At 53.0% G+C, this 26,855-nt stretch overlaps 9 protein-coding genes across 9 annotated transcripts; 5 read left to right on the top strand and 4 right to left on the bottom strand.

Annotated features, from left to right (window-relative positions):
* Nucleotides 1-202: 202 nt before the first annotated feature.
* APUU_31663S (sugar porter family MFS transporter) lies at nt 203-1,810 on the bottom strand (the record flags this gene model as incomplete). The annotated part of the gene is made up of 5 exons (XM_041702892.1): nt 203-462; nt 515-1,296; nt 1,339-1,483; nt 1,529-1,732; nt 1,777-1,810. 5 exons carry the CDS (start codon nt 1,808-1,810, stop codon nt 203-205), a joined length of 1,425 nt encoding a protein of 474 aa, XP_041555632.1.
* Nucleotides 1,811-2,897: 1,087 nt separating this feature from the next.
* APUU_31662A (GNAT family N-acetyltransferase) lies at nt 2,898-3,713 on the top strand (the record flags this gene model as incomplete). Its single annotated transcript, XM_041702891.1, has 2 exons — nt 2,898-3,632; nt 3,684-3,713. The coding sequence occupies 2 exons, from the start codon at nt 2,898-2,900 to the stop codon at nt 3,711-3,713; spliced, it is 765 nt and encodes a 254-aa protein (XP_041555631.1).
* Nucleotides 3,714-5,054: 1,341 nt separating this feature from the next.
* On the bottom strand, nt 5,055-6,637 carry APUU_31661S (uncharacterized protein; the record flags this gene model as incomplete). The annotated part of the gene is made up of 3 exons (XM_041702890.1): nt 5,055-5,726; nt 5,794-6,244; nt 6,309-6,637. The coding sequence occupies 3 exons, from the start codon at nt 6,635-6,637 to the stop codon at nt 5,055-5,057; spliced, it is 1,452 nt and encodes a 483-aa protein (XP_041555630.1).
* Nucleotides 6,638-10,441: 3,804 nt separating this feature from the next.
* Nucleotides 10,442-12,079, top strand: mfsA (glucose-inactivated glycerol proton symporter STL1; the record flags this gene model as incomplete). Its single annotated transcript, XM_041702889.1, has 1 exon — nt 10,442-12,079. One exon carries the CDS (start codon nt 10,442-10,444, stop codon nt 12,077-12,079), a length of 1,638 nt encoding a protein of 545 aa, XP_041555629.1.
* A 2,863-nt stretch (nt 12,080-14,942) lies between these two features.
* APUU_31659A (uncharacterized protein) lies at nt 14,943-15,554 on the top strand (the record flags this gene model as incomplete). Its single annotated transcript, XM_041702888.1, has 1 exon — nt 14,943-15,554. The coding sequence occupies one exon, from the start codon at nt 14,943-14,945 to the stop codon at nt 15,552-15,554; it is 612 nt and encodes a 203-aa protein (XP_041555628.1).
* Nucleotides 15,555-19,039: 3,485 nt separating this feature from the next.
* On the top strand, nt 19,040-20,669 carry APUU_31658A (inorganic phosphate transporter; the record flags this gene model as incomplete). Its single annotated transcript, XM_041702887.1, has 2 exons — nt 19,040-19,118; nt 19,174-20,669. The coding sequence occupies 2 exons, from the start codon at nt 19,040-19,042 to the stop codon at nt 20,667-20,669; spliced, it is 1,575 nt and encodes a 524-aa protein (XP_041555627.1).
* An 874-nt stretch (nt 20,670-21,543) lies between these two features.
* On the bottom strand, nt 21,544-23,487 carry CAP10_1 (capsule-associated protein CAP1; the record flags this gene model as incomplete). The annotated part of the gene is made up of 2 exons (XM_041702886.1): nt 21,544-21,607; nt 21,665-23,487. 2 exons carry the CDS (start codon nt 23,485-23,487, stop codon nt 21,544-21,546), a joined length of 1,887 nt encoding a protein of 628 aa, XP_041555626.1.
* Nucleotides 23,488-24,001: 514 nt separating this feature from the next.
* On the bottom strand, nt 24,002-25,577 carry APUU_31656S (uncharacterized protein; the record flags this gene model as incomplete). Its single annotated transcript, XM_041702884.1, has 5 exons — nt 24,002-24,061; nt 24,121-24,448; nt 24,491-24,637; nt 24,690-25,474; nt 25,527-25,577. The coding sequence occupies 5 exons, from the start codon at nt 25,575-25,577 to the stop codon at nt 24,002-24,004; spliced, it is 1,371 nt and encodes a 456-aa protein (XP_041555625.1).
* Nucleotides 25,578-25,848: 271 nt separating this feature from the next.
* Nucleotides 25,849-26,767, top strand: APUU_31655A (SDR family oxidoreductase; the record flags this gene model as incomplete). Its single annotated transcript, XM_041702883.1, has 4 exons — nt 25,849-25,857; nt 25,902-26,077; nt 26,132-26,492; nt 26,549-26,767. The coding sequence occupies 4 exons, from the start codon at nt 25,849-25,851 to the stop codon at nt 26,765-26,767; spliced, it is 765 nt and encodes a 254-aa protein (XP_041555624.1).
* Nucleotides 26,768-26,855: the final 88 nt, after the last annotated feature.

The following is a 26,855-nucleotide window of genomic DNA, read 5'->3' as shown; positions in this document are numbered from 1 at the left end:
GGTACAAAACCCAATGCACGGGCCGATAATATTTAATTGTTACTGCTGTTGTTGGATTCTGTTGGCATATAATGCAAATAGAGAGATGGCTAAATAACCACTAGTGGGGTTTTCCGGTGGAGGGCTGTTATGGGGAGAGGCCTTGTTTCGGATAGGCAGTTGATGTATATTTATTTATTATAAGATTGTCGCAATAATTGTTTTAAGCAACAGCCTCAATCTGCTCCACGCCTAATCCCTCTACCTTCCTGTTAACATCTGCCTGCTCTGCATGCTGACCGGGCATAACAGTCCTCCCACCCTTGGAGGTAAACACACCACCCGTGAACCCTCTCTTGCTGAACAGCAGCGGGATATCCTCGAGCTCCAACCCCTTCGTCTCTGGGTAGAAGAAGTACACCATCGGGATGAAGGCGGCGTTGAGGACGGCGAAGATGACGAAGGTGCGCCAGCCGATGTTCGCTAGCATCATTAGTACTCCGGTCGATTTGTTAGAAAGGTTACTTGGACATACCGAAAGAAATAGGCGTGATCTTGACGACTGCAAAAACAGCCATCCAGTTCCACCCCGACGCAATGGCCTGCATGCGTGTTCGGGTGCGCGTCGTGCTGATTTCACTCGGATAGAACCAGGGCACTGGGAGCCATCCGATGCCGTAGAAGATCTGGAAGATGAAGATGAATGCCGTCGCACCGTACGCGGTATTCGTAGTACCGAGTGAAAGTAGGATAGAAACCATGACGAAGCAGAAACACAGTCCAATCGAACAGATCATCAGCAGCGTGCGGCGCCCGAACCGGTCCATGAGGAGGACTGGGATCGCCGAGCCAACGAGGTATGTGCACTGGATTGCACCGCCTAGGATCATGGAGAGGTTCCGGCCCATCCCCATGGTTGTTTGGAACATGACGGGTCCGTAATAGTTTATCATATTGGATCCTGTGAACTGCTGCCCGAGTTCGACGGTGATGGTTATCAGCAGCCGACGCAGATTCTGCTCCTCGCCCCAGGTGAAGAGCTCCATGAACCGGAACGGGCCGCCCTTTTGCTCTTCTTCGAGGGATGTTTGGATGTCGAGGATTGTGCGCACGACATCGGGGTCGTTGGTTTCCTTATCTGCGATGGCGGCGGCGACTTCGCGGGCTTCGTCGTGGCGGTCGTGCTGGACGAGCCAGCGGGGGGACTCGGGGAGGCCGATGACTTGGAGGACGAGGAAGATGGCGAAGATGGCTTGGAAGGCGAGAGGGAAGCGCCATTGGAAAGAAGATTCCGTGAAGCTTGTTCCGTAGTCCATCCTACATTATTAGTATGGTAATGCCTGATTTGGAGAGACATACCAGTATGCAATGACAACCCCCAGGATGGTCACCGTCCCTTGTAGGGTTAAGAGGGCCCCTCGGTATGCAGCTGGGGCACACTCAGACTGGTATACCGGCGCAGTTGACGAGTTCATGCCGTTTCCAATGCCGGTCACGATTCGGCCTGACAATTAGCCGATATATTTGGATAGAGATACTGCCAACGCACCGACAATCAACTGTGCCACGGTCTCGGACGTCGCCAGTATAATAGATCCAATAATCATTATTCCACCGCCAGAGATCAACATAGTCCGTCGTCCAAGGCGCTCTCCGACAAAGTAGCAAACAATCGATCCCACCACACAGCCGATATCGTAGAGCGCGGTGATATTACCCTGCATGTCGGCATCGGGGTTGTTGAAGTCGCGGCCTAATCATAAGTATCTGGCATTTAACAATGATATAAAGACATACCAAATCGATTATCAGCCCCGATAATACCAGCCATTACCCCTATCTACCGTCAGCGTAGTCCCTTAGCCACACACAACCACCAACCTTGATCAAACCCTAGCAGAAGAAAGGCCTGGCAGGATGCCATGGCAATGGCGAAGACCAGAGTCCTGCCGCGAAAATTGTGCTTCCATAGATGCATTGTTTCGAGTCAGCTGTCGCTACTCACTACCACTGCCAGATCCAGAGCAAGCTGGGGAAGCCGGGGAGTAATAATCCCCAGACATCGCGCTGAATTTGCCCGAGCTGTCCAGGATGAGACCCCACCGGGGTGACACTGTCGAATGGCTTCTGGATGGATTGCTGATCAGGTATTGATTAGTCTGGCTCTCGGGGGGCATCAACCCGGGGCCCCGAGTCTGCGGGGATCGCCACCGCGGGGATCAACCAGATGAAACCACCTTCAGAACACACGGGATATTAATGCATATTATAATACATTATGCCGGTGTGGCCATGAGCCGGCGCCTCCCGTGAAGACTCAAATTGCGTGGCTTGCTGCTATTCCTGTTGGAGCAGTGCAATTAATCAGCGGTCTTCTGTCTCGGATATTCCGGCCATGCACTCCACGCACAAGAGACAAGCTACCGTGGCTTATCTCGGCAGATGAGCAGCCGATGTCTATTTATCCGAGCTTATTATCTTTCATCTTCAGCCATTCCACTCCAAGATGTCAGACTACGACCATGACCGACACCACTGACAACTCTTCGAATCTGTGGTCTTCTGCTGCTCATTCATTATGCACCGTTGATCATGAACACTATCAAACTGCTGTTCCTTTTGCGAGTCTGAAGTCGCTCATATCGGTGTTCAGCAAGTCCCCATGAGGCGGTCCGCGGTCTAATGCAACGATCCCACCATGTACCCCAGTACAATGGACATCTCGATCAAGGATCCTGAGTACCTATCACTCAATATCCAAGCTACTAGGTACAGGTACATCTCAAGTACTCCGTACACAGGTAAAGCCGGTTGATACCGCAGACAGCCGGAGAGTTGCTCCTGCCACGACAAAGACACCATCCACTACCAACACCACCCAACCCTCCCATCCTACGACCTCCAACAATCAACCCAAAATGTTCTACGGCCTATCCCTATCCCATCCTACCCTATTACTACCACCTCCTCCGAAACAGCAATGCCCACCCACAACGCCGCCCTCCTTCTCGATCCACCCCCTCCTCCCACCAGACTACACCGAAGCCTTCATCCTCGCAGACACCGCATTCGCAACCCTCAACAGCCTCCTCTTCACAACATATCCCCCATCCCCCGAGTCCCAGCGCAAACTCACCGACGCGCGTCTGAAAGCGATCCCGGCGATACCGCAGACAAGCACGTTCAAAGCTGTCGATACCCAGACCGGGCGGATCGTGGGCGTTGCGCGGTGGACTGTTTCCGAACACGGAGAGGATATCGAGCAGCAAGCGAGTCTGGACGAGGTAGTTGAGGAGATCCTTGCGCGGTCTGTGCCTGAAACGAATCAGGTTTGTGCGCGGGGATTCTACAGCATGGCTTGGAGTGGACGGCGTGAGATCCTGGGTGTTCGTGATGAGGACGGGAAGATAGTCAAGTTAGCCCCCCGCGTCGAGCTGCAGACGCTCTTTACGCATCCGGGGTACCAGGGGAATGGGGTTGCGAGTGCGTTGCTGCAGTGGGGGGTTGAGGAGGCGAGACGGCTGGGGGTGGTGGTTTATGCTGAGGCGACGGAGGAGGGGAGGCCGCTGTATGAGCAAGCTGTGTTTGAGGCTGTCAAGGTGGTTGATTTTGATGCGGAGGTGTTTGGGGGCGTTGGCTTGCACCGGTATACGGTGAGTCTGGCTGAGTTGACTTATGTGATATGGATTATGCTGACTGGGTAGTTTATGCTTCGGAGGCCGAGCGGGATGTAGAAGCAGTTTGGGAATGCTGGATGTAACTGTAGAGTGTATCATTATATTGTTATCAGTATCCTAAACCTAACATGAGCTTGGATTGAATGTCTGCTGTATTGATATATGGTCCATGGGATCTATAAGTCAGCCTTCAATCCGCCAGCCTCCATCAACATCTACAGCAAAGATATCTCCAAAGCGGATGTCCAGGCGGATCCTCAACCCCTGAAGAGTGAAAACTCTGCTCTCGCCATCGAGGATACAGAGTAGGAACTGTTTTCCGCGGGCATACGGACCATATCGGAGCAACGAGGCAAACAAGTAACCCTCGACTCAGCAATGACTCAATGAGCACGACAGATCCAAATAAGCCTTTCTCGGATGATTTCCTCCAATAGGCGCGATTGGGTTTGCCTTGCGTTGGGACTATTGGCGTGGCGTAACGCTGGGATGCCGCTTGATATCACGGCGGCGAAACGAGGCCACAAACCAAAGCTGAAGCCAAAACTCCTAACTTCATAGCAAAGACGGTGAGAGGTGAGAGTGAGACTGAGAAATGCAAGGCAAATCAACACCGAGACACCATCCAACCAACACAGTCAATGTCATACAGAGTCAGCCAAGCCACCTTGTGACCACTGACAGTGACTTCAGTCGCGGCACGCCCTGCGGTACGTGGACAGACGTGTCGGACAGAGAACAGAACAGACGAACAAGGGTGTATGCACGACGGAAAAGTCGCCAGCTCGCGATTATTGGTGCGCGACGCGAATAATAATAATAGTATTATTATTATTGCCAGTGATCGTCGTCGCCTCGCGTAGACACGACCCGGCTGGGACTTCAGACGGGGGTTCGTGGGGATCGTCGTCCAGGGTTGGTAGGTTGCGCGACAGTTATTTCCAAGAAAGAAATAATAAATAAATAAATAATTTAATATGTCGGGAGCGGGATAATAATACGTAAAACGAAAGGAAGAAAATGAAATGCACACGAAAAGGGCAAAAATGTCGAGACTGTTAGCGATCAACCGATCTCGTTCGTTCGCATGGCCAGAAAACTACGGAGTATGAACTTTAAGGCCCTCCTTTGCGACGTCGAGCTATTAATAGGGACCACTAAGGGACAACGTGGTGTTGGGCTTGGAACGAGAAGAGAATGCTTCCATGAGAATGTTCGGATGCTGGAATTCTCGTGTCTTTCGCGTGGAACATCGAGTCCCTTGCTTGCAGTTATGTGTACGATGCAGGACGATGCATCCCTTGCAGATACTCAGATGATCAGATCGAGATGGTCGAGATTCCAGAACGGAATCAGGAAGGCAAGGGACTTTTTATACAGAAAATAGAAAATAAAATCCTACTGGGGAACCGCGGGGTACTCCAGATTCTCACACGCTCCATCCCCAGCTTCAGTCCCACTCCCACTTCCATTTCCACTTCCACACGCACGATAAAGCCCAACATACGCCGCTCCACCGCACATCTGGCCAGAGTCACCGCTGCACGGGCTCAAACACTTCCCCATCGGCGCGATCGCCGGCCGTCGCGCAGCCTCGACCCCGTTCCCACAGTAGCACTCGCGCCCGAATTCCACCCCCGCATGGCTATACCCATCGGCCTTGCAGCTGCGGATACACTTCTGCACGGTCATCTCATCGCTGCTGGAACTAGATTCACTAAGGACACGCTCGCCATCGCCGTCGCTAACGTCGTCCCGCGCGCACCCGATCCACGCCCACCCCAGCTCGTCTGTCACATCCGTATAGTAGTGCTGCGGCTTGTCGATTGCTTTCGGCGCGTTGCAGGCGCTTGGGGATTTTGCGTCGCCCGGGCCGTCCTGTACGGGGTTACAGCCCGGGAGGGCGTCGAGCCAGCCCGTGAGCTTTTCGTCGATGGAGGGCTCAAGCAGACACCCTTCGGTCATGGTGTCGTTGTATAAGGACAGGGCGGCGCAGTTTTTGATGTCGCCGCCCTCGTCGTCGCATGTGTCGATTGCTTCCTGGAGGACGGGGACGTCCCAGCCGTTTATCTACGTAGTAGTTAGTTTCTAGTCGTATCCGTAAAGGGATGATGGTAATATTCGGTGGGTGACATACAAAATCCCCATGCAGCCCATACCCCGTTGGATCTCCATTCGACCAGACGAACGGCTGGGCGTCGCCATACCAATCCTCCGCGAAAGCCTCAGTATGCCAAATAACTTCAATGAAAATAGACACAATCTTGACAGGATGGCTCTCGGGACAGGGCCCCGCATTGTACGTCTCATTCGGGTACGCCATGTGCGATTTATGGTCATCGCTATCATAGTTGACCCCGTCCCAGCACGACGGGAAGAACACCTGCGTGCGCAGTCCGTCGGGGCAGTTGTAGTTCGGGAACCCGTTTGTTTCGGGCTTTGCATCGCCTGTGTAGTCGAGGCATGCGTAGCTCCGGGCGTCGGCGGCGGGGGTGTCTTTGTATTTCCGGTCCATGGGGTCGCCGGCGACCATGCGTAGGTCTGAGGGTGGTGCGAGGATGTCGGGGTTGTTTGGGTCTTCGCGTTGGCTGGTGTTGTCAGTATAGTGCATCCATACATCCATAGATAAGTAGGTGGTTGTGGGGTACATACAGATAGTAAACCAAAGCGCCCCCGTTCTGCTCTACGGCCTTGAAAGTCCCGTTCTGCGCTCTATAGTACAGCGTCGGGATCCAGTAGTTCGATTTATCTGCAACCGGTGCACATGAACTACACTGCGCTTCTTGGGTCTGGTTGTAGTCCATGGTGAATCCGAACCCGGAGCCACCCATGATAGTGTGGGCATGGCTAGCTGCGATTCCAGGTTGGATTATTGGGTCGGCGCGCTCGACAACGAGGGGATTGCTGCAGGGGACTTTGAAGAAGGCCTGCGCTGGGGCAAGGCATGATAAGAAAAGTAGGTTGCGAGGACCTGCTCGCATTTTGATAAATATATATATATAACGAACGTGGTAATGAATGTATGCGCCGCAACACCAATATCCCGGGAATCGGGACTTTTACATCTTTATATATCCGGTTCATGTCATCTTCAGACTCGTTCTATGAACAGGACCAAACAAACCCCTTCATCATCGAATCCAGGGTCTGCTATAGGCCTGGCATAGTGTCAGCAAGCGCGGGGGTTGCAGAACAGCGCCCAGACCTCTAATTCAGGGACCTGAAACGCGTTCGAGACGCAGCGGCGCAGCCCTTTTCCTGAACTGATCTCTGGCTTGCCTGCATTGGGGAATTCTCTGTCGGCATCTGTGCGCCTGGAACAGCAGTTGAACTTACGCAGGGCTCAACGTTGCATTTGCCATTTATCTACGGATAGTCGGATACGCAGCAGGGGCACGGAGGAACGGGGCGAAGTGCATGATCAACGCTGCAACTGAAGTGAGTTTACCCGGATGGTCTAGAACGGGGGTATGTTCTGATTACAGATGCCAATATCCTGGTATATATATTGATATCAACATACGGAGTATGGCAGCAGACTACACAATGATACCCCTTGCGCATCCCCCTTTATAACTACGCGCACTATAGTAGGGCAGTCCTAATCAGGACAAACCATCGCTTTCTCGGCACCGGCTATTCCAGAAGCGGGATAGTCTATTTTAGCGCAGGCCAGAATATACAGGCGTAGGCAGAGATTGCCTCGACAAGCAACAGCAACAGCAACAGCCAGCAAGGGTCCAGGACATCTTAAATACTCTTAACTGACAACCCCGCCGATCAATCTCGCTATTCCTACTGTCGTTTGCAGCACCAGCAGCTCAGGGGCAGGCCCAGTAATAACGATACCCGTCTTAGATCCAAGAAACACTGGAATCCTTGAAGATCGCTATGCCATCCTGTCCGGACTCCTGATCCTTCTCCTGGAACGGCATGTGATTGTCATCGGACATTTTCGCAGGCCTAGCGACTCGCCAGAAACTCCGGGGACCGGCGCAAATTGCACTGCAGCCTCTGAAATTGGATCGGCGCGCGCCAGGTTTCGAATAATGCAGGGCTGCCTTTCCGTTGGCTGTTGGCGTTTCATGTTTTCTGGCTCGTGGAATTGCCCTGCTGCAGCGCTGCAGCGCTGCATGGACCATGTTCGTAGCCGTTGTGCTGGCAGCACCAGCAGCAGGGCGAAACATATGCAGTTTAGCTTTGCTACTACTGTCTCGCTTCAGGATACGAATTAAGCGCTCCGACCATGCTCTCCAACGGAAAACGTTCTGTCGGAATCAAGCCTGTTGCAGCGAAGCCGAAGGAATAGTGGCAATCCGCGCAGTCCAATCATTCTGGTACGGAAGACTCCGTACAGGGCAACCCAATCCCATCCGCCGGTAGACTGTCGCCTTGGTTAATATTCCCGCCGTTGCAATAATACGGAACAGAGCGGCGAACGCTCCCTAAGCGCCACTAAGGAAAGCCTCCTCGTCATCCTTCCCCGTAGCGCCACCACCGCAAAAACCCCATTGCGGGTTTTGGGTTAGGTTTCAACCTTCAAGGTGTGCCTGACCCGCGCACCAAATTCTATAATGCAACATTAAATTTGCCATCTCGAGGTTCATTGGAATTCATTGTTAAAATTCAACCGGCTCATTCCCGGTCAAGTTCGGACCCGAACCACTCCGGCCGGCGGTCCTGGTGGTGGTGGCCAACGATCGCTTCCCGAATAGCCATTCTGGCGACCGCGCTTTGGGCTGTGATTCGGCGATGTCTGCGCTGTCAGTGCCGGTGTCAAGGTCAAGGTGTGCTGCCGTTGCGACATTTGCTGCACGACATGGACGACTCAGAGCTCAGACCTGCGTTGGCGACGGAGCGGTGCCGTCGGTGTCGGGAGTAGGATTCCACCTTGTGGGTCGTTGGACTTCTTCCCATGCAGGCGAGCGGATCGTATTCGTTGAGCTTTGGGTTATTGATTTGGGTATGGATACGGGAGGATGGCGGTGTTAATGATGGATGGCCATTGGCAAATGGGTAGATGCGGTAGCGAAGTGGCTTGGTAGTTGGTAGCGAAGCCTGTGGTGGTGTAGTATCTATGGGATAATGACTGGAGTATAGACTCGCGAGGACAGCCAGGACAATCTCCAGTTTTTTTAATTGCGTTGGGGCTTTGGCTACGGTGTAGGGCTGGATAGGAAGGTCTTTCCATTTTGGAGGGATGGGTAAATGTCGGGCATCGCTTATGGGCGGCTCTTTGTCTACTGTACAGTGAGAACAGACCATAAAGACTGTACTCCGTAGAGTGTATCTGGTCCATGCGCATATCAGATCAACAGATATCGGATCAACAGGTTCACGCGCCACGTGGAGGTTTGACAGTGACAGTGACACTGACAGACAGCAGATCGATGATCCGGCTTGCATACAATAAATCAAAGTCGAAATTCGAAAAGATAGACAGTGTGAGCGAGAACACAACTGAGTCCTTGCATGACATCACAGATCTGGCAGGACAAAGCAGTTGAATCTCGTTAACTAATTTGCCCCACTGGCCCCGACTTCTGGTGCTTGGCACAGGGGATACCTTCTTCTTCCGGAGAAAAAAGAGCCCAAGAGTACCAAGACGCGCAGGATCCGTGGGTGGCATCATTTAAGAGTTAATAAGAGGCGGCACTTGTTCGGGAATGTTGCTTGTTCTGCTGGTGCTGACTGCGTGCTGACTGCTGACTGCGGCGTTGCACCCCGACAGGATCTGGATTCTGGAGGGCTCAGCGCTACGAGGCACTCGCGGGGTGACCCCAGGAACCAGAGTAAGCACACAGCCCTGGCGCATCGTACATTGCATGTGCATGGCAGGTGACTCGGAGGGCTCAGGTCTCCACGAGTCGCATCCAACCAGGCGAGTGCTGGGAGCAGCGGCTCGGCTAACCTGCTGTGCGGGCCGCAATGGGCTTGGCCCCCGAAATGGGACAAACAGCCGGCAAGTTGGACAACCTGGGGATGAAAACGGGGGATCCCAGGGGATGGATGGATGCTCCGATCTTAGTAATTCTGAATGAATCTGAATTTCTCCGGAAACAAAGACCTGAATCAGCCTGAGTCAAATAACTCCTCCATACTCATAGCCACTCCATAGCTAACAACCCGTGCTCGGAGTCCACCCCGGCTCAGCCAACCCGTTCAGAAATCCGTCGGTCGGACTTGAGACTATTGGCGGTCGGGAAGAGCCGGCTGCAGGAAAGAAGCAATGGCAATAATACGAGCATTTCGCCGGACCGTGGCCGGTCGGCGAAGCAACGTCTCGGGGGCGTCGTGGATTGTGATTGATTAGGCCAGCCATGGTTGGCTCCGACAGGGACACCTCCAGATGGATTGGATTGGATTCATTCTTGGAGTTCTCCAGTCGAGGACGGGGAAGGAGGGGAGCTGGAGATGTTATTGCACGGTGGGGCAGCGCCGATGCGGAAATGAGCCTTGGCCGTCGTCAGCGGCACAGACAGCGCGAAAACTCTGAAGCCCCACTGTCTTTCTTCGGCTTGGCGCTAAGAACGCCCGGTGGAGCTGCTGCCCCCAAAGAAGACTAGTATGTCGGCCCAGTTGCCCTGCGGTGGTCCTCGCGGTGCAGCCGGTGGGGCAGTGGTGGCCGCGACGAGAACAAGCGATCCCCGCCTGGGGCCAGGCCAAGAAGGGCAACTCATGGGGGCCGGGGGCATGGAGGTTATAAGAGCGACGCGCTGCTCCATCCTGGAGATCCCAAGCTCTCCTTCTTACCACTTTCATTGATTGACTCCTCATCCGCCAACATGTGGACGTCAACCACCGGACTGACGGGCAAGCCCCTTCAGTGGGCCATCACCTTCACGGCCGTCATGGGTTTCTCGCTATTCGGATACAACCAGGGCATGATGTCTGGTCTCATCGCCGGTACGCAGTTCGTCCTTGAGTTCCCTGTCCTCGCCATGCCCGAGGGCGCCACCAAGGACACCGACATCGCCACCTACAAGCACATCAACGTTCTGCGTGGTGGTGTTACTTCCTGCTACGAAATCGGCTGCTTCTTCGGTGCCCTTTTCTCCATGTTCTACGGTGAGGCCATTGGCCGCACTCGCCTGATCGTCGCCGGTGCCAGCATCCTGATCATCGGTGCTGCCATCTCCGCCGCTCCCTACGGTGCCGATTGGGGTCTTGGTCAGTTCGTTGTCGGCCGTGTCATCTCTGGCGTTGGCAACGGTCTGAACACCGCTACTATCCCCGTCTGGCAGTCCGAGTGTTCGTCCTCGCACAACCGTGGTCTGCTTGTCTGCTTCGAAGGTGCTATGATTGCTGTCGGTACCTTCATCGCCTACTGGGTCGTCTTCGGTCTCTCCTATGTCGAGCAGTCCGTCCAGTGGCGATTCCCCGTTGCGCTCCAGATCCTCTTCGCCCTGATTGTCGTCGTCGGTGCATTGCTGCTCCCCGAATCCCCCCGTTGGTTCGTTATGCGTGGCCACAACCAAGAGGCCTGCGACGTGCTCGGTAAACTCAAGCGCGAGTCTCCCGACTCCGACGTCGTTCTCAACGAGTTCAACTTCATGAAGGCCGACGTCGAAATGACCAAGGCTTCTCAGGCCAGCTGGAAGGTTATCTTCACCGGCGGCAAGACCCAGGAATTCCAGCGTCTTATCCTTGGTTGCGCTGGTCAGTTCTTCCAGCAGTTCACCGGTTGCAATGCTGCCATATACTACTCCACCCTGCTTTTCGAGGAGAATTTGGACCTCCAAAAGCGCCTGGCCCTGACTATGGGTGGTGTCTTCGCTACCGTCTACGCTCTGGCTACCATCCCCTCGTTCTTCATGATTGAGAAGGTCGGTCGCCGTAAGCTCTACCTCATTGGTTTCTTGGGCCAGGGTCTCTCTTTCGTGATCACATTCGGTTGTTTGATCAAGGAAAACGAGGAGAACTCCAAGGGTGCCATTGTCGGTATCTTCCTCTTCATCGTCTTCTTCGCCTTCACTCTGCTGCCTCTGCCCTGGATCTACCCCCCCGAGATCAACCCCCTCCGTACCCGTACCGCTGGTGCCTCGGCCTCCACCTGTACCAACTGGATCACCAACTTCGCGGTCGTCATGTTCACTCCCCTCTTCGCCGCCACCTCCGGATGGGGTGTCTACCTCTTCTTCGCTCTCGTCAACTTCATCGGTGTCCCCGTCGCCTACTTCTTCTTCGTGGAGACTGCCGGTCGTGAGCTCGAGGAAATCGACATCATCTACGCCAAGGCCCACGTCGAAAAGCGCTGGCCCTTCATGGTCGCCAACGACATGCCCAAGCTTGGTATGGAGGAGATTACCCAGCAGTGCCGCGAGCTCGGCCTCGACACCAACTCTCCCGTCGGCCAGAACGAGCTCGGCCTGGGCAGCGGCTCCTCCGAGGACGAGGTCCAGGAGAAGCAGGGCCAGGAGTAAACAAATTCGCTCTTTCATTCAGTGACAACCAGCGTTCGGGCGGGAAACCCCACCGATGCTTATCGAATACCCCTGCCAGATGCATGTTTCTTTCGTGCTCCTGCATGCATGCATAGATTGTGAAAGATAGATTTGGTGTATTTCCTTTACCTTTCTTTTCTTTTCTCTTCCTTTTCTTTTCTTCCTATTTGTTTCCTTATTCCCCTGTGTACATCTGGTCGAGTTTCATGTCAGCTGGCCGCGTGATCTCACCATATTATGAGTTGGGACATGCGATGCGCAGTTATGATGTTCGAGAGGTTTTATGATTAATTACCGGTAGAGAATATACCCACTCCTTCTCTGATTCTTTGTCTTGTATCCGTAATCCGTATTAAACTCCGTAAGAATCTGCATGCCACTCAGAGTCACAATCTCCCATCAACCTCCAACTCTCCAACTGACCTACTCCTGCCGGCTATTAGCTGTCATGTCGAACCTGCATAGATCACCCTTCCAGAAGACGCACCGATTCTCAATAACGGGAAAGATTTTCTCTCCCAGTTCTCTGGACGTCCCACCCGAATGAAACGTGTTTGAAACTGTCAAGTGTCAACCGTGGGAATAACGGTGCTGTGTTGCGCGTCGATCCACCGCCGATACAGTTTGTGTTTTGGCCACCCACGGATATATATCTTTACTAATACACACCGTAGTCATTTGATTCGGGACTTCGAGTTTCACTACTGAATGTTGCTTCATACGACTGTTGGTATACAAACGATAGATTATCATGATAATGTTAAACCGGGGCCCCGGGTGTTCCTGAGCGTCCCAGTCCCCGAGTCCCTGACCCGTTCCAACAATTACACGTGACATGCTACCACGTGAGACACTCACCACGTGACCCGATCTGAACCAGGTGACTGCTCCACCAATCCGAGTCCACCCATTGCATTCCATTCTCCACAGTCCACAGTCCACAGTCCAGTCCAGTCCACCACCGCTTTCAAACAGTAAGTGACGACACCGGCGTTTGAGGCGACGAATTCATGGCAAGGCCAAATACTTTCATATTGTCGGAATGTCACGAGATGGGGACTGAGACGGTGACGGTGGTTTTGTTTTCGAGTGAAATGGTGCCGATAGCTGTTCCAGGATGCGGGGCAGGCCCAGAACAGCCCAGGTGATCGAGATGGTTGCGACTTGCTTCAGAAGGGAGAAGGGATGGGATGGATAGGATGGGATACCCTTTTGAGTCAGAGTGAGACCTGGGAAGGATAGCCGGGGGGATTTCTCACTGTTACGACTCCTGTTGACCATCTACTACAGTCTACAGCTAGTGGCATCTGCATCCTCCGCCTCCGCACGATAGCTCGATCTTGTGACCGGTACGTTAAATCGAGCCGTTCTTTACGTGTCGTTGAATCCGTCGGGCTCGATATCCGAGATACCCGTCCGTGATTCATCGATGAGGGCCACCGAGACTTGGATTGATCGTTGAAGTCGTGCACTCGGCGTACTTCTTACAGTGTCCGCGCGTCCTGGGTATAACGGAGCCGAATACGCAGATGAACAGCCGGGGAACAACCGAAGAAGATCGGCAATGGGGCTTTGACTGGTTTGGTCATTGGACTTTGGGCTTTGGGCGGTGATGTACCCAGGACGACATATCCGTGTCCACTGACATCCTTTCCGATCTGATATATCGCCCTTATACCCCGGGATATGTGTGGCGAGATAAAAGTTGTCAACGGAGATACATGAAAGAGCACAGGCCCTGCCCTTAACTGACGTGGAGGGGACGCGTATATTTGGCCCAGGCGACGAGGCGTTCGAATCTTTATCATCTTTGGGGGCTGACGGAGAACAGACGAGTAAGAGGCGGAGGAAGAAATGTACCATTCTATTTTGTCGGTTGGAAAATACCGCACGACTATGCCGTTCATCATTATATGCACAATGACGCCCGAAAATTAGCAACCGGACCTAACTTGGAAAGAGATTGCTGGCTCCGTCGCTGCTCACTGCTCACGCGACTGGGTTACGCTTGGGGTCTTGGACAAGATGACAAGGCATATTAAAGTATAACGCCCGGGGCTCCTGTTGGCCTGTTGGCAATTTGACGCCCCTGTCTGGAAGCCCCGCGACCACGGAGAAGATACGATGATTGATCAAATGGCTTACTATGGGCCCATTCGGCTTTCGCTTGGGATTGGGGAAGCTGGCTGGGCGCCGGTTGGCAACTTGGGGGCGGGCCGCGCATTGATATTCTTCGCCACGCTAGTAGTCTCGACTGTCCAGCCTCGTAGAGTAGCATGCCCAGCCCGATTTTGCTTGTAAAACGATGCCCTGGTTGGAATCATGGTGCATGACCATAGGAGTATTGATGCCTGTCGCATTACGCAGTGGTAAACTTGGCAGTTTTATCTCCCTGGTTCTGATATGAAGAACGCCAACTGCACCTCGGAGTCAACATGACTGATATACCCGAGAAGCTCTGTTTGCCTTTTCAGTGCACGTCACGGACTCTGACTCCAGAAGTAGCATCAGAAATGGTGATACATGGTCGTATGGACAAATGACTGCGGGTTAATCCATGCCCTGCAGCCCTCGCATGCCTTGCCATACAGTGAATGGTTATGAAGAGCAAGACGCCACTGCTCATTAGGTATTGGAATGTCCGCGATTTTGATCTCACACTGAGCAAGGAATGGTCATTATACTGGAAATATTGGCACCAGAGTCGTTGTTATACCGGCTTATGCCTCGGCGGAATACCCCGCCTGCAGCTCATCCCACTTCGTTCATCTTTACTCCGCTGCCTATCTCACCATAAACAACACACCTGATATTCCAATATCCTATCAATCAGCCAAACACCATGCCGCTGCACCTCCGCCCCGCCGTCGAATCCGACATCAACCAAATAATCGACGTCTTCCTCTCCGGCTTCGCTAAAGACGCCGTCGTATCGCGCTGCTTCCCCAACAAGCCCTCGGTCAGGGACTTCCTAACCACCGGCCTCCTCCGCGCCATCCACGATCCGAATATCCACGAGGTTGTCGTTGCTGATACCGACCTCCCAGAATCCCCGATCATCGCTTACGCGAGCTGGGTCGCCCCGCACCAATCCAACCCCGACGAGCCCGAACACCCGTTATACCCCCCAGACGGCGACGACCTCCCCCTCGCCTCTTTCTTTTTTCCGCATCTCAAAGAAACCAGGGAGAAAGACATGGCAGGCCGGACGTTCTGGCATCTGGCTACGCTCGTCTGCCACGAGGAGCACCAGGGGCGCGGCGCGGGGAAGATGTTGATGCGGTACGGCGTTGACCAGGCGGATCAGATGCGGGCTGATATGTACGTCGAGGCTTCTCCGCCTGGGGTGCCGCTTTATCATCGCTTTGGGTTTGAGGAGGTTGGGAGAGTGGTTGTTTTGGATGGGCTGCATACGGAGTTGTTTATGTTTAGGGGGTTCGGGGGTAGTGGTTAGAGGGTCTATGGTAATTTCATTTATATAAATATTATCTACTAGCCGGTGTTCATTGGGTATTACCGGTTGGAAAGGAAGTTGGATATCCTGCCTGATAGAGTATACAAGCCAAGAGCTGTAATGGCTTGAATATGAAGTCAATGGATACATTGGGAATAGACTTAGGTACAATAGAGGCATCCAAAGAATACCACGAGGCGGTATTACATGGTCCTGGTGTACTACAGCGCTCTCAATATCCATGGATGTATTCTGACCTGACTAGATGAGGGGATACAGGAGAGCTTGACTTGCGGTTGACTTTTGTTCCTGGGTGCTGCTACTGTAGGGATATTCTTTACCTGTCACACTTTATATATGAGTTATTAATAGGTTACATCTGAATATATTTAATAATAGCTCATTTGATATCAATTCTGCAATATATGGTGAGAATGGCGACGATGATGTTGTCGGACAAGCTGAAGAAGTAAGCTTTCCTGTCCGGTATAACTTATTAAACTGTACACTGTGATCAAGTGAGGATATTAAAGACGATCTAGTCCATGGAACCATAACTGCTGGTCTAGTTCAAACCAGCAAAAAATGTATCGAAACAGATCTGGTCTTGCACCGTTACTAGACAGGAAAGCTGTTGGAGGCAAGTGGCGAAGATATTTAGAACTTTAAAATAAAAGGAAATCTGAGATCTTATCAGAGGAATCATATTAAATGAGTTTTAGAAGTGACAAGACTAGTGGATGTATAGTAGTACCAGTAGTAGTAGTATTCATACCTCTTCAGCCTACCGATTCTACTAGCCTACTATGCTGGGGGGTTTGACCCGAATAATATCCTATCCTAAATGCCTAAATACATCATCTTAGAGACTAAACATAAGAAATAGAAGAAAAGAAAGGAAAAAGGAAGAAAGAGGATTGTGTCAGCATCCCCTGGGCAGATATATATCTTGGGTTCCAGTCATAATATATACTATCCTGAATTACTCCAGTAGTCTTATCTATACTATATAATATACTACTGCAGTAGCTGTCTTTAGTATTATAAGAAGCTTATTAAAGTTAAAGAAGCCTGTTTTACCAGTCTTCTTACTAACTACTATAACTAACTAGTTCTGGAGCTAGAGGTAGTTTATATAAGCTATAGAAATATATTTTGCTATCTATATCTTACTGTAGCTACAGCAGGACATGCCCGCTTTGCTAATAGTATATAGAAATAAATTAGCCTGATATAACTAGTCCTTATCTATATCAGTGCTGAAGAGTGGGCTTTCCGCAGTCCCTGGTACAGCCGAAGCTGATGCTTTGAGGGCCGGGTGACCAGCGCCCTCGTATATGTTTATATATCAGACCAAGCCTTTCCACTACATTGTAGTCAAACGACGGTTCTACTCATGAGATGCTGTGTTGTACACTTACAAGGGGAGCGAATGAGTTCGACTATACGGCGAGTACTCCACTGAGCATGAAGACTTACAATTCTTATGTCATTTATAAGAATACCTCAATCTGGCGGGTTGCCATCAAATATACTATCAGACCTCTGACAATGGACGAATACGAATCGAAATATGAAATCTTCCTAATTTCGATATACGCTGTTTGTTCTGCAAGACTTATGTGGCTCTTGTAGGTATTCTAGATAGTAATTCCTTATATTTTTCACTAAGAATCTATCGTCAGACAAGACATATCTTACCTTTTCCTATTTTAGAACACCGCACCGCCACCGCGCGTGCAAGATCTACGCTCAGCACACATTCCCCTGCATCCCCCATTAGTAGACGCACATAAGCTGGTAAGACAGCTCAACCTCAGTCTCGGACTCATCCTGAAGCCCTGTAAACCACGGATATAAAGAGCACCGCCAGGACGTGGGAAATCTCTGCACTTGGCTGTATATCAACCGGAAGGCAAACCTATCATCTCATCTCATATAATCTCAGTTAGGCAGAAAAAAAGGCAAACCACCCCGTTTGGAAGTTCGCCCGCTCCTAGACCCGAACGGAACAGCGAACGCAACTTACGAATCCAGCAGTGGCGCCAGCAACAGCAGAATCCGCCTGATCGGCACAGAGACCCTGCAGTCTCGGCTCAGGGCGAGTGGCCAACGGCGCAGGGGTTGAGCCGATTGGTTGAGTATGGACTCTTAATAGGACAGTCGACTGCAGAGTGCAGTCAGACGGGGTGCCCGGGATTTAACTAAGTTTTAGCCTGACTGACTCTGACACGACGGATTGGTCTCCTGCATGGAAATTCTAGAATGATTTGGATCCTTTGATTGTCATCCCGCGCTTGACGGCGGACGCTGCATGCCGTAGCACAGCAGACTCCAGCTGGTTGCCGCATAGATCAGGGGGTGTCGATGTCGGCTGTCAGTCAATGTCCTGTCGTGTCAAACCAGATACCAAGATAACAAATATTTCCATCCAAGACTCCAAGTGCGTAGGTTGTTAAGAGGCGGCCATGGCAGGCATCATGCCGAGCAATCTTAGAATGCTTGTAATTAGTCAAGATAATCCCTCACCAGACAAGCCCTGGGCCCGATCAGATGGCGCAGTCAAGACGGGCAAAGTAACGCGTCGCCCGCACGAGAACCCTCACTCGGCCACTCCCGATGTCTTGAGCAGGAAGCTGGTCCAGTTTGAGAAGATGCAGCGATGGCGGAGCCTTGGCAGAACTATATGCAGACTCCAAACAGCGAGAGAGATATGGAGATGCACACACGTGTGAAGTTCCCACATGCTTATTCGCAGGGAAACCAGGTAAGCTCCATCCGCCAAGTGATCTTTTCGCCCGCGCCAGCAAATCACTAGACGCGGATTCTGTGCCCAGACTTCCGCCAAGCGGTGCCAAGATGTATGGTTGAAGCGTAGAAGGCGTGGATCCATGGATTGCGAGGAGGCGAATACGGGGAATTGGGCGTTTCTGGATGGCGTTCTGACGAGCGTTCTGGATGGGCGAATTAGCGATCTTGTTGTGTGAACGTGCTGCTCAGGGAGAAGAGTCGTGGGGTGCTGAGCCCGTTTGTTTCAGTGGTGTGGTGCTGGTTCGACGGATCTGGCCTCGATTGGAAAGATATATGCCTCAAAGGATTTTGTATGATACTGTCGTGATGCGTAGGGAACTATTGTGTGTTTATCATGTAGAATGGTGAGTGTTGTAGGAGCGTCTAGATATCAAGAACTGAGTCTACCACCGATTCTGCAGAACATCATCAGACAAGAATGAGGCTATCATACCTCCAGCACTAGCGCACTCTTCAACGCCACAGACCCCTGGGGCACGCGACATGTGCATGATACCAGAATCAGAATCGGCCTGTCTAGTCCCGCTCCAGCAGCGGGCCATTGCCCAAGGTTTGCAATCTCGCGTGGGGGCAACACCAGAGTCTCTAATATAAAAGGACGCTCTCCGCTGGTGATCGTCTTTCTCGTCAGACTCCGCAACACCAAGTCCTATCTCTACATACTGCTAGACAAGATGGTGCTCACCGAGTACTCATACGTCTTTGCCATTGGCACCTTCTTCGCCCTCCTAGACGCCTACAACAATGGCGCCAGTACGTCTCCACCATCCATCTTTACCAATCCCCCATGCTAACAGACTGCACATAGACGACGTCGCCAACGCCTGGGCAACCAGCGTGTCATCCAGGTCAATAACGTACCGACAAGCCATGATCTTCGGCACGGTGTTCGAAATGCTCGGCGCCATCACCGTCGGCGCCCGCACCGCCGATACAATCAAGAACGGGATCATCCCGAACGAGGCATTCCAGGGGAACGCCGGCGTGCAGATGCTTGCCTTTACGTGCGCGCTGGCCGCCGCCTCGTCGTGGGTTATGTGGTGTACGCGGCACTCAGCGCATGTTTCATCGACGTATTCACTCATTTCCTCTGTTGCGGGCGTGGGTGTTGCGACTGTTGGAGCGTCGAATGTGCAATGGGGTTGGAACGGGGGACAGGGTCTTGGAGCGATCTTCGCGGGTCTGGGAATGGCGCCTGCCATTGCGGCCTGTTTCGGCGCGATTATATTCATGTTGATCAAGACTGTTGTCCATATGCGGCGGAACCCGGTCCCCTGGGCTGTGTGGGCGGCGCCGTTCTTCTTCCTTGTTGCCGCGACCGTTTGTACGCTGTCGATTGTGTACAAGGGCTCGCCGAACTTGGGGCTCAAGGATAAGGAGCCTTGGTATATTGCTGCTGTGACCATGGGCACAGGAGGTGGTGTCTGTATCCTCTCTGCGATTTTCTTTGTCCCCTGGACACACGCCCAGGTTATCAAGCGCGATGCCTCTATCAGGTGGTACCACGTCTTCCTGGGTCCATTACTCTGGAGTCGTCCATACCCAGCTGATGCAGACCGCGCTGTCGCCGTCGTCCCTGACTATGCTGTTGTCCAGCACGACACCGACACCGACAGCGACGTGAAGAAACTCGACGTTGCAGATCTCGGCTCCCCCGAAACCCTCTGCGAAGACACCGTCCTCCCCAAAGCAGCCCAGATCACCGAGAAAGGCCTCGGCGCCGCCGAAGCCCAAGTCGACTACAAGCAGCTCATGGCCGAAGCGGAGGAGAAGTTCCACGCGAAGCTGCGCAAGGGCCGGGGCCCACTGGCATGGGCGCTGCGCGTGCTGCACGAGAACCCGCTAGGCGCGGGCGAGATCTACGAGATCCGGAACCTGAAGATCCTGGCAAAGCGGATCCCGTGCATGATCATCGTGGGCGCGCTGTATGGGCTGCATTACGATATCCACGCGGCGCAGAGCGGGATCCATGGCACGCCCGAGGGGGATCGCATGGAGCGGGTGTATTCCTGTGCGAAGAAGTACCCGAATGAGGTGGAGCATACGTTTTCGTTTATCCAGGTGTTGACGGCGTGTACGGCGAGCTTTGCGCACGGGGCGAATGATATTGGGAACTCGGTTGGGCCGTGGGCTGTGCTGTATGGGGCGTGGAAGACGGGCAGTGCGGCGGAGTCCGAGGCGGATGTTGCTGTGTGGCAGCTGGCGGTTCTCTCGGCGACCATCTCGGTTGGGCTTATTACGTATGGGTATAATATCATGAAGGGTATGTCCTCGATCTCTATATTATATCATGGTCAGAACTAACGTGTGCAGTCATGGGCAACAAAATCACCTACCACTCGCCCAGCCGCGGGTGCTCGATGGAAATGGGCGCTGCCATTACTGTTCTTGTTTTCTCGCAGTATAAACTCCCGGTCAGCACGTCGATGTGTATTACAGGCGCGACGGTCGGTGTTGGACTGTGCAATGGCACTTATAAGGCAGTCAACTGGCAGCGTGTTGGGCTGCTTGTCATTGCGTGGATCATGACGATTCCCATTGCAGGCACCATGGCAGGCATCCTGATGGGCGTTGTTCTGAATGCACCGCACTTCAGCTGATGGACGTATAGTATATATAGTGACTCGCTATATGAAATTTATTTAAATGTAGCGTACTTTAAGCAATACCATCTCTCTTCGTGTTAATATTGAGTTGACCAGCACTGTGTAAACATCCCTGACTCTGTTTAAAAGGCTATTCGAACCTGATCACCTAAAGAAAGCTACGGACGTAGTAAATTCAGCGGTTGCTGGTGTAGATTAAATAGTCTTGAATCATTTATGCCTCTGTACAGACTGAGACCATAACCATCCTAGGCCTTGAGACTACTGACAGTCCTAACTTACAGGACTGCCGAACTGCACCAAACCGCAGTAGTGCAGTCCTGTGAGTATACATATTACTTACTATAACAATATACTGTTAGATATAAGCCATCTAGATAGGTTAATTACTTCCAGAGCTCCCGAGGACCTAGGGTTAGGAAGGCCAGAGCCAACCTTCCATAATAATCTGAGTATATTAGTATATATAGAGCAGGCACTCAGGGTTGAAAGATTATTCTCAGTATATACTGTATCTCTAGAATTATACTATACGGCTATTTACCACAGAACCGATCTTCTAATATCTAATATCATACATCACGGTCCACATCATAACCCAGCGTCTCCCGATTATCGTCAACCACGCGAGCATACCTACAATCACGTTAGCAAGGCCACAACAACACATAAGCCAGTTAGGATAGAACTCACTCAAGTAAAAGCCGAAACATCCAAACCTCCATACCCTCATTACTCAAAACCCTCGCCGCCCACTCCCGCCCCGCACCCGCCAACGCACGCGCCGTCGCCACGCCCTCATGCTCAAAGTACCGAACCAGCTCCGTATACTCCCTCGCATGCAGACTCGCCGGGACATAGTGCAGCCACGGAAGGAGGAGATCAGCGTGCCACTCGCGGAAGTACGACAGTTTGAACGGCAGACTGGCGCTGCGCAGGAACGCGTAGAAGCGCCCGCTGTATGCGTGCCCGTCCATGTCGAGTAGATAGCGGTAGTTCCAGGCTTCTTCTTGGGGTTCGAATTGCTTAACGCCGAAGAAGGCTTCTTGGTCTGAGCAGTCGGCGGGGGAGCATTGGAAGATTTCGGTGAAGCCTGTGTTGAAGTAGCTGGTGGTGGTGCTGGCGTTGGTGTCCTGAGTTAGTTGGGCGGCCGTGTTCAATACCCAGGCTCCGGCTCCGGCTCCGGTGGGCTCGCTGCAAATATTCACGCTACTGTTTCGCTGCAAGATATGTGGTTCCTCGCCCGGGTCAATAAGCTGACTGAGGACATGCTGTCGCAGGAGATCGTGCCACTCGCCGTCCTCGCTGTGGCCGCCGGTGGTCGACCCCCGCCAGTACAGCTGGGATCTGCGCATGTCCCAGTCTCGATCAGTGGCGTCGTTGGCAGTCTGCTGGGAATAGTACCACGGCGAGGGGTAGGTGATATCCTGGAAGGTCGACAGCTTGGAAGTCGAAAAGACCGGAGATAGCTGATTCGTGATCTTATACGCATTTGGACGGTTGAACAGCCCCAAGTTCCGCCGTAGCGAAGGGCTCTGGCAGATGTCGCTGAAAGCCGTTTGGTTCGCGACGAGCCCCAGCGGCGAGACCGTGTAGGCTGTTGTATTGTCCGGCGCGTCGTCGTTCAGTGCGCGCGCCGGCGAGTCCAGCGGACAGGACATCCGCGACGCCTGCCACGTCCGTTGGAGTTCGAGATCGTAGAACCGCGTCCAGGGCACCGGCTCGATGGGCGCCTGTAGTTCCGGCGGGGGTTGCGAAAAGGTCTTATTAGTAGAGTCGGTCTTGAGTAACCGAGCGTGCGATGCCCGAGCAGCAGCGACCATGGCCTCCAGTTCATCATGGGCAATCATCACGCGCGGCTCGTCATGCACATTGAACGCCAGGTCGAGATCCGGCAGCCAGTGCGCAAAAGCCGTCAGCATCGCGACCGTCGCGGGGGCCTGGAAATCGCCCTGCCCATTGCCCAGGTGGGTGACCTGGCCGCCGCGGATGGAGATTCCCATGAGCCGGTTGTCGTGGCCCAGGTCCTCGCGCACCCGGGCGCGTAGAACGCTTGGGCGGATGGCCCAGAAGGGGAGCAGAGTGTGGTAGATGGAGTCGTAGTCATCGATCAGGGGGGTGTTGCGGGCTGTCGCAAACTCGTACCAGCGGTCGAAATGCGGCGGCGGCGGGATGCCATAGCGCTGCTTGTACTGGGCCACAGCCTCTTCCAGGGATTGCGACTGGCGCGATAATGTTGCGTTGAAGGTGTTTTGGGCGTTTTGCACGAGTTGCGCGATAGGGTGTTCGCAAAACACCAGGCGAGGGTCATAGGCAACTGACCACAGCACGGTAGGATGGAGATGGCGTATCGCCAAGATGAACAGGAACAGGCAAACTGCTGCGATGGCGGTGCTGACTCTGTTGAGACCTCCATCACGGCGGCCCAGCACCGGGAGACAAGACCAGGCAGGGAACGACCCCTGGAACTTCTCCAGCAGCCTTGTGCGAGCAGAGCGCGCCGCAGACAGCAGCATCCTGATGGGCAGGAAGATGAAAGAAAAAGCAGGTTTGCGCCATGTCAGCAACAACCTCAGCTCCAGACCCACAATGCCACAATCGCCTGGACGCCGATCTGATGAAGTTGGGAAATGATGGACTGTCGGAAATGAAATCACAGATCGGTAGATAAACACTAAGCTTTTACCGTACGGTACCGTATTCCCGGCCATGTTGACTCAAAAATACAAGTGCGCTCATCTAGCAAGTCCTGTAAAAGAGAATTATTGGTTATTCAATTAGGTTAATACGCGAAGTTATCCAGGATTAAGTAGAAGAATGGCTATCGTGTACTTGAAATGCTAGATTTATATTAAAGTTCTATGCTTGAGAGTAAGTATTAGTTATGGTTCGGTAGCAATATCGGAGAGATCTGCGTGGTTACGGTATTCAGCAGTAATAGTAGACCTCATCAAGTTACTATACAGCATACTACCAGGGGAGTTGAAGGTAATTATCTTTAGTCTGTATATCATTATCAACAGTATAACATCAAAGCCGTGACGCCATCTGACCCTCTACATCCACTGCAACATCCCAGTGCTCATTAACCTGTACTGTTAGTTTTGTCTACAGTTGTCTATAGTTGCACGACAGCACTTGACACTCACATCAGCAATATGATCATATCCCAACAACTTCGGCGCAAGGCCCGGATCCCTCCAGGCCAAACACTCTCCTTCCGGCGTAGGAACCATCCTCATCTTCCTATCTCGCTCCTCCTGCTCCGGCCCGTCGTGGAGGTGATACAGATACTGCTGGACATTTCCGCGCTTAACGACCATCTGCGTGCGCTCTTTCCTGCAGGTCTCGTATACGGCAAGTGCATGACGCTTCTGGGCCAGGAACTCAGGCGATTTCTTGCTGATGGAAGGGTCATTGGGGAGGCGCGACAGGACTTCGCCGATGACGGCGGCGTCTTCAAAGGCCATTCCGGCGCTGCTTCATTAGCATAGCTCACAAACAAGACTTGAGACATACCCAGATGCGAGATACGGCAAGGTCGCATGCACAGCGTCGCCGATCATGATCCACGATCCTGAAGGGTGAGTCCAGTCGCATTCGCCCAGTCGGATGCACAGCTTCCACTTTTGCACGGACTGGCACAGCTTCAGGCATTTCTCAATCCTACATCACCATTAGTATTGATGGCAGTAATGCTGGGGAATACGGCGCATACCGTGGATCCCACCCCTCGAACAGCGAGCACATCTCCTCGACATTACCCTTGGCCGTCGTCGCCAGCGAGTCCTCGGGGATATCGTCGGGGACCAGCAGGACCATATTAAACTGTTTCCCATTGCGAAGCACATAATTGACCGCATGCTTATCCGGCCCAAGCCAGTAATTGACCTGCGGCTGCTCGACAAGCGTCCTCAACTCCGGATCCTTGACCATCTCCTCCGTCGACAGCAGCAGCCGATACGCCAAATCCCCCGTCTTCACAGGCGGATCAGGCCGTTTCAGCATGATCTCAGACAACTTCCCAAACACCCCAGTGGCATCAATAACAAGATCACCAACAAACTCCCTCCCATCGTCCGCCACAGCCGTAGACGTGACCCCATCCCCCGCAGGAACAACATCCACAACCCGCACACTCGTAGTGAGCTGCGCCCCCAACTCCACAGCCCTCTCTACCAGACAACGATGCAAATCCGCGCGATGGAAATCCCGATACCAAGTCCCCGGATACCGCCTCTCCGACTCCCGAAACTCCAGCGCGGAAATGAGGTCGCCGCGCCAGCCCCGGAAATTCACATGCGTGGGCACAGTCGCGTGTTTGAGCAACGCCTCTTCAAGACCCCAGTGTTGGAGCACGCGCGAGCTGTTAGGCAGGACTTGGATCCCGGCGCCGATTTCGCCGATTTGGGGCGCGGTTTCGAGGAGATGCACCTTGTGCCCGCCGAGGAGGGAGGAGATTGTTACTCCGACCCCTGCGAGGCCGGCGCCGATTACGACGATCTACCATAAGAACCGTTAGCTGAGATAGGGATTTGTTTTGGATGTGACTTACGTCCAGGCTGTTGGACTCGTGCCGGGATTGTTTTTGGGCGATGGGGATCATCGTGTGTGCTAGCTGTAGAGAGCAGTGGTGTAGTTAATTGTGAAGGCCAGATGATGACTGCTATTTATGACTATCGGCTATGACTGCCGGCGCATATCGCTCCAACTCGGAGTGAAAGGCGTGCGTCGTGGTGTCGTGCAAGGGTGGGGGCTACACCAACTCGATAGATGGGATAGCATAGATAGAGGGATGGGATGGCTATCGCACATAAATGGGACATCGGCCGGGTTTCCAGATCATACGACACACAAACACACAAGACACACACGTCATGTCGAAGGTATTTCCCTCCCTTCTTTGGCTATGTGTTTGCTGACCGTGTAGTTCTCGCTCCAAGGTCGAACGGCGCTGGTTACAGGGGGCGGACGAGGCTGCGGACTCGCCTTCGCACGCGGACTCGCAGAAGCAGGCGCCGACGTCGCCGTCTTCGATGTTATCGAGCCCCAGGCCGAGTTCCATGCCATCGAGAAGGAGTGTAGCGTGCGGACGGCCTACTACAAGTACTCATGATCTCCACTCACCTACCTACACGACCACTAATGAAAATACAATAGAGTCGACGTCTCCTCCCCCAAAGCCTTAGAAGCCGGCTTCACCCAATTCCAAACCGACTTCGGCAACAAACTCGACATCTGCGTTCCCTGCGCCGGGATCAATCGCCACCACAGCTTCCTGGACTTCACGTACGAAGAACACCACGATCTACTCGCTGTTAATGTCCTCGGGCTGTACTTTACCGCGCAGCACGCAGCAAAGCAGATGATCGCCAACGGCACAAAGCACGGGAGTATTATTCTCGTCGCCAGCATGGCCAGCCACGTTGCGGTGCGCAGCCAGCTGTGTTCGGCGTATTGTGGCTCCAAGGGTGCAGTGCGGGCCATGTGTCCTGCCATTGCGAAGGATTTGACTGAATATGTATGACATCCAAACCACCCAAGCTACCCATGTGAGTATGTTAATGGATTATGTAGGGCATCCGGGTCAACACGATCAGCCCCGGGTACGTGCGGACGGAAATGACGGCGGCGTTCTCGCATCTGGTTGAGGGCTGGAAGACGGAGACGATCAATGGGCGCATTGCGGAGCCGGAGGATATCATGGGCGCTTGTGTGTTTCTGGCCAGTGATGCCAGCTCGTATATGACGGGGCAGGATGTTGTTGTTGACGGGGGGGTTACGAGGATTTCGTAGATCAATATCTATCTATTCTATATTTCTGAACTCAGTGCAAGTGTAGATGTAGCTCCGATGCAGTCTTCCCAGTCAGAAATTCAAGTAT

This window comes from Aspergillus puulaauensis, chromosome 3 (genome assembly GCF_016861865.1).
Source record: "Aspergillus puulaauensis MK2 DNA, chromosome 3, nearly complete sequence".
Lineage (NCBI taxonomy): Eukaryota > Fungi > Ascomycota > Eurotiomycetes > Eurotiales > Aspergillaceae > Aspergillus > Aspergillus puulaauensis.
The sequence above is the reverse complement of the archived record's forward strand: the minus strand, read 5'-3'. Positions and strand labels throughout refer to the sequence as shown.